Raw genomic sequence first — 10,119 nt, 5'->3', positions numbered from 1 at the left:
CCCCCCCCCCCTCTGGTAGCTTGTTTATCACTTAAGGACTCGTGCTGCAGAGCTCATCAGAAGAACCTAAAATCAGGACTTCAGAGCTGTGTTGTTGTTTGTTCCCAGTGAGAAGTGATGGGATGGCTGTAGCACCCCTTCTTCAATCCCAGATTGAGGCTTTAAAAATCTAGATAGACCTTTCTACTTATTTAAGAACATCCCCCCACCCCCAGCGTAGAGTTTCACATCTAAATTATTACCAAACCTTTTTTTCAGATATGATGGCCATCTCACCACTGCATGTTTAATAGTAAAGCTCCTCTCTAGTGACTTGCCCTGAACATATCTGCAAGTAAATCATTGTTTTTGGGACAAAATGGGAGCGACGTCTCTAGTCTGTCGACTGAAATACACACTTGAGTTCCTGTGTACACAAATCCCCTTATGAGATGAACCACTGGAGCTAGAAATCTGATCAGTGATTTCATGTGACTGGGGAGGGGAGTCAAGCTGTAGGTTCGAAAAATAATCTCACTATTAAACCATTACAAGTGATTAAAATAGAATATTAATTCATGGGCAAAAATAAATATTCTGCTTTTGGGTAGGGGGTGGTACCAAAGTGCAACAGACACTTAGAAGGAAAAACTTCCACATGTAAACATGTGAAAGCGGTGTCTTCTTGAGAGCTTTGATAATCCACTTGTTTCGGCAGTTTCGCTGATTGACACGTGAGTGTGATCTGGGCCGCTCAGACGCTCCTCAGGTCCTGCAGGTGACGTCAGGTCAGTGCAGCCTCTGCTTGTGGTTTTCACTCCTGTGGTGTACACACCGGCTTCTTCGGAATGGGCAGCTTCACATCAGAAGTTACGTCACTAGAAGCAATTTGCCGCTCTCAAGCTTTTCCACTGCAGAACTTGGCATCAAGTTTGACTTCCAAACGCCACAACATGCTGCTGCCTACACGGCGAAAACACAACGGGGCAATCTCAGCGCTCTAACGTAGTTCACAGCGCTACCGAGTCAGCATATTTCCGAAGTCTGAAACACTGCCAGTCTGGTTTTGGGAATGTTGGTATTGCCTTTGTTGTTGCGCCTGTTGCTGCGTTGCTTGCGGTAGTTGCTGTGTTTGCGGCTGCTGCTGGATGTATCCCACAGTGCTTTGCTGTGGGACATTAGTGGTGTGTAAAAATGTTGGAGTAGATCCGCCATGTACGAGTCCTTGAGTCATCTGTGGACACAAAGGAGAATATGAGTGGCCAGTTGACAGAACAATCTTAACCAACTTTTATCTGTGACATTTATCTTGAACTGTTGCTACCTCTACATACTAGAATATCCAATAACAATCAGAGTGTAAGACTAGTGCACCAGACAAATCAGTGTGTAGTACAAATTAAGCCATTCCTGTCAGGTGAGGACATTGTTTTGTGTTGTAAAAAGAAATGTAAAGGTGTCACAGGTTTGGGGTTTTTGTATTTCCTGTTTTATTTTGTGAATCGTTCCTCATGTGTCTTTGTGTATTTCACTTCCTGTCTTTGTGTTTTCTTGTTCTGTATTTGACTTTTGCCCTTTTTACTTTATTTACCGCTCCTCTCAATTTTGGTCACTTCGTGTCTCTGGTTTTCCTGCTTGTTGTAGATGTTTGCTCCACCCTAATGTGGTCCACCTGTGTCCCTTGTTATCCTCATGTGTCTGTATATTAAAGTCAGCGTTTTCCCCTTGCCATTTGTTGGATTGTCTTCGTATCTTGTCAAGTGTCTCTGCCTGTCTCATGTGTTTGGATTTATTGTTGCCTTGCCTTTTTGTTTTGGTTGTAAACACTGTGAACTGAACCTGCTCAGCCTGGGTATCCTGCATCTGGGTCCTAATTCTAGTTTTCCTGTGTCAGTGCTTGTCAGTTGTGACAAGGTGTTTACCTTAGGGACTGTACAAACAAGCAATGTTTGACAATGTTTGACAAATCAGCAATGTTTTAAAAAAAAAAGCAAGACCTTTATTGATATTTGCTTTTAACTCTCCCCTTGAATAAAATGCATCTTAATCTTGATTTCAAGCTTAAAATGAGAATGGAACAATACTTCTTACAGTACACATAACGTCTATGAAGAGTCTCAGTCATACAGGTCATAGTTATCCAACGAAGGTTAAAATCAAGGGCAACTGGACTTGGTTGAAGATACTGGAAGACATTTCGTCCCTCATCCAAAGGACTTCTTCAGTTCTGACTGACTGGCAGTGAAACTCAGCTATTTAACCTCAGTGGGGTCGTTATCCCGGGTCATCGATACAGCTGGTTCGTTAGTGTTCCTTGTTGCTGATTTCGTCTGTCCCTGCCAGTCAGTCAGAACTGAAGAAGTCCTTTGGATGAGGGACGAAACGTCTTCCAGTATCTTCAACCAAGTCCAGTTGCCCTTGATTTTAACCTTCGTTGGAGTACACATAAAGACATGTCATTTGAGTGAATGAGTGAACAGGGCACAGGCAGCAGCTCTGACTGCTGAAGGTCCTGTAATATTTTTGTTTCACCCATTAGTGGAATAGGTGCTAAACATGCATTATATTTTAGGTTAACTCTATGACAACTTATAACAGAGCTGCTGTAGTTCTGTTATAATGCAGAATAAAGTGAAGTGAATCTTATAAAACTGACATAGCTATTAGAAAATAAAGCCCTGATACAGTCCCCAGTGCGCAGCACACAGAATTAATGTTTTTCATGTAAAATATCAAAACTGTTGGTTTTCTGGCGTGCAAAAAAATGAAGAAACTAAAACCCTTCTAGCTCTCCTTTAAAAGTTTAGGCCATCTTCCCTTCAGCAAAAAGAAGAAATGCATAACCCCCTACATCCAATATTCTTTGTACAGTCTCTTATGACTCTATGACTTAAACAATAATTTACAACACTAAACATGAGCCCTTCAGAGACTAAAACCAATAGTCTCTAAAGTGACTCCACAGTGCGACTCTTTAAGTTAGCTGATGTAATACTGTAGAGAGATTTAGGTAGGCTACTAGCAGACTAACACTGTTCATCTATGGTAAATAAATGTAACGGCTGGTCACTTGTGTTCTCAAAGACAAAATGTTTCAATGCCTGACCTAATGAATTTCAGATCAAATCACCGCCTTGTTACAAAGCTGAGGTTTTAGAGTGGTTGTAAATAACGCAGCTCTCTTGGTTAACAGCCTGTGGAGACTGCACAGTAGCTAAATGATCATGACCTAAAATGATCATAAATCGGTAAATATAAAGCCTCGGGTACTTACACTGATCAGCCTTATGCAAAGTCAAAGTCGAAAATATAAAACCTGAGGACAACAACATACACGCGCTAAATCGGATGGGGGTTGTACCTGAAAGAACTGCTGGGGCTGCTGTAGCTGCAGGGAGTGCTGAGAAGCCTGAGTCTGAGCGTGGTAGGCTGACTGGGACTGGTTTGAGATGAAACTGTTGTGTGGGATCATTATGGGGGACGTGAAGACCGGGGAGGGCACGAGGACAGCGTTGCAGTTGACCTGTTGCATGGAGAATGAAGGAGCGATGATCTGCTGCTCCAAGGTGTATCTGTGTGGAAGGCACAGTGAAGAACTTAGCCACAATATGAAATAACACCACACAAACAGATGTGTGTGTGTGTGTGTGTATTGTGTAATTAAACAGTCCTCACATGGTTTGGGAGATGCCCATGTTGCACTGGGAAGGCTGCGAGGTGACAGTGCTAGAGGGAACCAGCGTCTGCATTGGCTGGTTGAGGAGCATGCTGCAGGAAATACAATGTGTTACTGAAAGAACGATGATGTCAAAGTTTTCACCTTCACACTCTTTAAAAAGTAAGCAGTACAACACATATAACACTTGTTTAATCAAGGAGCTGAAGTGTATCTTTGATCTTAGCAGAAGATATTCATTTCTGTATTTGGTGCCAGACTCATCTACTTCAGATTCAGAGGTTAGAGCTAAAGTATGTGCCCCGCCATTTCATTCTAATGCTAAATTTATTTCCAGTTTATTACCAGCTGTAGCTAACTCTGTGCTGCTGTGTGGGATGGTAGAAAACTGACTGAATTTTCCACAGTGTCTGCCGCACCTGTGGTTTTGAGTATCAGAATGTGAAACATACTGTGTCTTTTTTCAGGGCTCTCACCGTAGTTGTCCGTCTTGGCTGAACTCGCTGTCTGTGTGTCTTTGGTTTGCGTCCTGCAGAGACCTCGTGTTGGTCTGAGAGAACATCATGGGGTTGCTGTAGAAGGGCATTGTCAGACTTGTGTTTGTCTGCACGGGCACACTCACCGACTGTGCCTGCCCGCTCTGTGCAATCCTCTGCTGGACCTACAAAAAATTGAAGGAAATACACAGCATGAAAAATCATAGAACCCACCAAATTAAATAAATATATAATATGCCAATACTTCCTTCCTACATGAAAATGCAGGATAAAGAGGCAGCAACATAAGCAGCTGTGTATTTCTGACAATTTAGGTTTCAGGTGTATTTGTGCTTGTTTACAAGCTGCATAAGAAACTGATAAGATTCTACCTGTTGTTGTGGTGTTCATATGTTTCAGACTGATATTAACTGCTGAATCCATAACCAGCCTACTTGTTGTGTTGTGAGCACAGAGGTAGGCTACGAGTTGCTATTTGCTAATGACTGAAGGTAATTTGATGCTATATCATCCTCTCATCATTAGTGGGTTTCTGACAGTTTTGTTGTCTCAGATTTGGATATATTTGCTTGTACCGCCGTTTACCTGTGATGAGGGTGAGCTGCTTTCCCTCAGGAGTGAGTGAGGGGATGAGCTGTGGACCCCGCAGGATGGTTGTTTAGGGTGGCCTGAGTGCTGCCTGATCACCCCCGACTGGCTCTGCTGGGCCGGCCTGCCCGAGCCCTGCTGCTGCTGGGGCTGCTGCTGGGACTGGCCAAAGTCACTGTGGGCAGGCTGCTGTAACAACATCTAGCGCACACATTACCGCAAAATATTTAATTTATCTTCCATTTACTAAGTAAAAACAGTTAATTTATAAAACTTTATTTTATTATAACATAGACAGTGAGTTCATTGTGTTTCAAAATCACATCTGTAACGCCTCAGATTTATTCATATTTAGGTGAAGTAACATTGGCAAACAAAAAGGAAAGTGTAGGTATATTTCTGATTGGCTAACGTTAATGTCTTGCACAAAAATGTGTGTTTGTATTCAGCTTCCCTCATGTCGCCTTCACACCCAGCAGGAGGCAATGACATTTGACAATTTGTATTTATTATACAAACACTCCCAGAGTCTCTTCTCTGTGCATACCACAGGATGTGGGTCATGGCTAGAGTACTTGTGGCTGAACCGGTTCATGCTGGCCTCATGGTGGAGCTATTCCACCATTACCGTGAGGCAAGCTTGGTATATGATGTTGACTTTCCTTAACAGCTGATATCTACAGCATATGCCCTAAAGTCTGTGGCTACATTTTTCTTTAATGAATTTTCCCAATGCAGAAAACACCACTTCACTTTGGGTTCACTTCATCTTACTTAGCTTGCCATGAGTAGTTTCTTTATTTTATCTTGGGGGAGTGTTACCTGGAGATTAGCGAGGTGAAGCTTCTCCTTTATGTCATGCAGCTCCTGCTGCTGCGTCTTAATGTCAGCTTGCAGAATGCGCGTCCTCTCCTCCAGCTGCTCCTTAAGCTGGTTCATTACACAGAGCTGAGGCTGCTGCAGCTGATACATGGACGACTGCTGCTGCTGCTGCTGTTGTGTTTGCTGTTGCTGGAAAGACATGATACAAAACAACAGTTGGGAACAGAGATGATAAAAGTCTGGCAGTTTTCTCTTGTACTTTTTTTCCAGTAGAAAAAGCTACTGTAAATGTGACATATGAGGAGAAAATCAGTTGCATCATAATGGCTTATGGATAAAGCTTCCCACCTTTTTGAGAAATATAGAAGCAGTGTGTAAAAAGATGCAACAAAAAAAACACGTTTCAGATTTATATCTGAAACTTTTTCCAGATTCAACTGTCTTCCTCACTTGGTTTTCTAACACAATCTTATAACTAGGCCTGGGGGCCCTGTAGGCACAAGCAACAGATGAAATAAACACATACAGTAGCAGCAGTCATAATAAGATATTGTATGTACACAAACAGAAGAGAGGAAGGCAACAGGCAGGAGGAGAAGTCTAAACACTAACCATTGCGGAGTGCTTGCTGCAGGTAGGAGAAAGGGGAAGGCTCATTTGGGGAACGAGGTCAAATGAATTTTGTCTTTGTGCCAAATTCTACAGGGGAAAATGACAAAGTTTTAAAATTTAGCACAATCTTTCTGCAGTTTTTGCTTCTAACCCACTGACATATTATCTCCAAAAAAAAGACAGACATGAAGAAGGAAAAAAAGTGTATAAACTGACCTTTGAACTACTAGGTTGGAGTCTGGCAGGTGTCTTCTCTGTCCCAATGGAAGCAGACTGCCATGATGGCGTGCAGGCCTCTGTGTAGGAGTTAGCTGCTGCAGAAGAGACAACAGGTGACCTCTAAACACTTCGGTAATTGTAGACTGAAGATATGTTAATTTAGATCATAGTCACTGTTTTTCTTTTGTCAAAAGAAAGATGATAACCACAACAAATGCAGAATATATTCAAAGTCTTGATGTCCTACTCTTGTCATGAGTGGGATACAGTTACACATCCTTTAATCTGCCAATCATCGGTGCAAGAACAAAGTGACACTCAAATTAAATAAATCTCAATGCTTACTTCAAATGCTCCTACTATGGATTTTTCTGATAGACAACAAGGGCATAACATAGCCCCACCTTCAACAGAATTTGACAGTTTCACTTTGATTTCCTCACTAAAATCTCTGTAAACAGGGTCTTATTACTGTAAAAAAATTCAGAGGAGAGGAGGAAAGAGGTAATAAAATTTGCTTCCAGTAATTGTCTTTCCACACAATCTTATTCCTTGCAACAAAACTGACGACACTTTGGCCAGGGATTCAGGTGTGTTATGCTAGTAGCGGCTAATGTAGCCGCTAGCTGCAAGCATCAAGCAGAGATGAGGAGCGGGCTACAGAGGTCTGGTAAGCTCACTTCTTTCTAACTCCACACTCCTAGATTTTCTTCATTTTCAAACATGTAGTCTTCAACCCCATGTGATGCTAAGATTTATACTTTTCTATCACATATGCAACACCTGTAAACAGAATTTTATGTGTAAAATCAGAGTTCCCCTTTAAATTTAGATTTTAACTAAAAATGTGCAATCTTTCCTCTTCTAAAAGGGGGGTGTCCATACTCCACAGTTTCTTCCTAAACAGAGTAACTATAGCGTTTCTGGGGAAAAGGCAGAACAACTTATGAAATGCATTTCTTTTCTGGTTGTATAACAATACTGCTGATTCACTAGCTGTTGATTGCCACCTCATTCTGCCTCTGACTTAAACCCACAAACTGTGATGAATTCAGTGGATGTCTTTTTCATCGACGCAAAATGACGAAGCAAAGAAAAATCATTAACTGACTATTTTGACAGATGCAGTTTTATGAATATGTCTGAAAATAATGATAGTGGATAAAATGTGTGGGCTAAGGGAAGGCAGCAGCTATGTTATGAACAGCAGCTGTAATAATTCTGCCATTGTGTATTGTTCATAAACATGCAGATGGAAGTGTAGTGTTTTAGTACTTTAGACGGTGGGTGGAAGAGCAACTGAAGTCAGAGAGACTGGAGGCTCAAACAAACAGTGCATGCTAAACTAAGGCTTGGAAACATTTCATTACAGATGCATTATCACCCACATACTGTATATGAAGGTCTGTGTTTTATTGACTTCTGCTCTGCTTAGTTACAGAGGTTTTACCTCAGATCAACTATAGGATTTATCAGTTTTTATTCTAAATTTTAAAAAAAGGATGATCCATCCCGCCCTGCGATGGACTGGCGATCTGTCCAGGGCCTTGCGCCCGATGTCAGCTGGGATTGGCTCCAGCCCCCCCGCGACCCTGTATGCAGGATAAGCGGTTGACGATGGATGGATGGATGGATGGATGATCCATCCCCATTATTTACACCCAGTAAAACCCTGCGTGTTATCACTGTTGCTGCAGTGAACGGCAGGAATCACATTATTTGCTGCCTTGGAAAGTGACGCCATCTATAACTCATCAACAACAGAGAAAAATCAACATTTTCCCACTAAATTTAAATAACAACAGCAGGATTTCTGTACATATTGACCTGTTGTTGAGTGAGTTAGCACTTTAGGGAGCAACGGATGACTCACATGCAGAGTCTGACAGCGCTGTGTGGGAGGACTTCCGGGAGCTGTGGGAGGATACCGAACGTGCGCTGCTGTTTCTGTCCCGTGGAGGGTCCAGTGTGGAGCAGATGTCCAGGTACAGCTCTTGAGCCTGGAACACAGTGATGTTTAACACCCAGGGTCAGATTTGAAGCTAACATAAAGACTGACCTTGTCACATACTGTACGTAGAAGAGCACATTACTCTTACCTTCACTGAGGAGGGGGCTATCTCCGGTGGAGACAGCTCCTCAAAGCCAAACGCTCTCCTCCTTTCAGCTCGCACTTCAGCATAACTGAAAAAAAACACACAGAAAGAGTATGTGTGATATATGTGTATATGTAACGAAATGTATTATACAAATAGATAAATTATATATATATATATTTTTTTTTTTTTTTTGCCTATGCTTTACACATCCCTAATCCCAGGACACTGACATTGCACACATTCCTCCCTGTGTAGACGTTAGAGGACCCCAAAGTGCAACAGCCAGGCTTACCTGACAACAGTGTGAGTGCAGACAATAAACTCGGGTTTGGAGTTCCACTGGTGGTAAGTGATGTAGTAGTGAGTCTGCAACCAAATCCACTGTTGACCTTTGGTCAGGAAGCGATAGTAGCAGGACTTGCCCTTTCCAAACTGCATTACTGAGAAGAGAAAAAAAGAGAAAGCGAACATCAATGCTGTGTTCAGGTGTCACAGAGGTCAAGGCTTTTTCTGTGCAAGAAAAATGCTTGTAACTATATTGGAGATGAGTTACTTACGCTGCTTATGACACTGAGCTATAAGCTCCAAGTCATCCACATGATAGTAATCATAGCCAGAAGTTCCAAGAACCTCAAAGGGTAAATAGCCTATGATTGGTGAAGCTCTGAAACAAAAAAGAAGATGATAAACATGTATGGAAGATATTTTCTTGCAAAAATCTACACTGCTGATTGACAGGAGAAGGAACTGTGGCAATCTTTTACCTGTGGTCTAAAAACAGGAACTTCCATTCAAGGCTGTGTCTGGATGTGAATTCATCACAAGGATCTTCCACATTACACAAGTCCTGAACAAACAAAGTCACAGTGTAAGTAAGAAATTACCAGTCTTACAATATTCTCTTTTTAGGTAATTGGGAGATTTGAAAGACATTCGCTAAATTTTGCTACTCTAATGTGAAGCAGGATTAAGTTATGCCTCATTTTGTTTTCAAATCATCAGCTTTGTTCATACGCAACAGCCAAATGGAGAAATGAAATTCTTATTGCAAGTTTGGTACAGTAGGTAAAGTTTTGCAGCTCTAGCATCAAACATTTAGTGCCTGACAATTTTATTTACACATAAGCATCTTGTAACCATAACTGTCTGCGTCACAACAGTTTGCATGTTTTGAATGTTGCCTGGGAGCTGTAACCTTGAACATTCAAGTATATTGTGACCAAAATGTTATGACAACTGAAACTAGTCTGTGGGAGAAATGTGAAAAATATTGTGTAGAGTGTGGAGTTTAAAAACTCAGTGTAATCAGTGTCTTTTACATTTTGGAATAAGTAGTGGGGGAGAGTTGAAACCTGTCCAATGGATCGGGTTCTTCTGGCATGTTGGCTCTCTGAGCTCCAGCACATTTTAAGGCAGAAAAGATGTTTTTAAAGAATTAACAAAAACGTTGCCTTTTTGGACTTTGGACTTCCCTTAGATTCTTCATAGAAAAATATCATGTGTCTACAGCTTTTGCCACACATGAGAAAACAAACATTTTAATGAGACTTTAATGTCCACGCAATACACTACTTATTGATTGTACTCTCGTAAATGCTACTCCGGCCTGAGCCATCATGGGAGATGT

The 10,119-nt window shown here is 41.6% G+C and overlaps 1 protein-coding gene across 6 annotated transcripts in view; it reads right to left on the bottom strand.

Moving 5' to 3' along the window:
• Positions 1-10,119, bottom strand: part of npas2 (neuronal PAS domain protein 2) — a 51,467-nt gene continuing 41,348 nt past the window's right edge. For 3 of the 6 annotated variants that reach the window (XM_038707942.1, XM_038707941.1, XM_038707940.1), the window contains exons 10-22: positions 9,257-9,339; positions 9,050-9,156; positions 8,785-8,932; positions 8,493-8,577; positions 8,267-8,393; positions 6,391-6,488; positions 6,175-6,261; positions 5,563-5,751; positions 4,738-4,941; positions 4,132-4,316; positions 3,655-3,747; positions 3,341-3,551; positions 1-1,213 (exon numbers count right to left, since the gene is read on the bottom strand). In XM_038707942.1, coding sequence (XP_038563870.1) covers positions 998-1,213; positions 3,341-3,551; positions 3,655-3,747; positions 4,132-4,316; positions 4,738-4,941; positions 5,563-5,751; positions 6,175-6,261; positions 6,391-6,488; positions 8,267-8,393; positions 8,493-8,577; positions 8,785-8,932; positions 9,050-9,156; positions 9,257-9,339 — 1,833 coding nt within the window. In that variant the 3' untranslated portion in view covers positions 1-997. The remainder of the gene's footprint in view (positions 1,214-3,340; positions 3,552-3,654; positions 3,748-4,131; positions 4,317-4,737; positions 4,942-5,562; positions 5,752-6,174; positions 6,262-6,390; positions 6,489-8,266; positions 8,394-8,492; positions 8,578-8,784; positions 8,933-9,049; positions 9,157-9,256; positions 9,340-10,119) is intronic. The other 3 variants (XM_038707943.1, XM_038707945.1, XM_038707944.1) reach the window with 3 other exon arrangements.

This window comes from Micropterus salmoides, unplaced genomic scaffold (assembly GCF_014851395.1).
Source record: "Micropterus salmoides isolate LMB-PRFRI ecotype aquatic unplaced genomic scaffold, ASM1485139v1 Ms_hic_scaffold_9, whole genome shotgun sequence".
Taxonomy (NCBI): domain Eukaryota; kingdom Metazoa; phylum Chordata; class Actinopteri; order Centrarchiformes; family Centrarchidae; genus Micropterus; species Micropterus salmoides.
The sequence above is the reverse complement of the archived record's forward strand: the minus strand, read 5'-3'. Positions and strand labels throughout refer to the sequence as shown.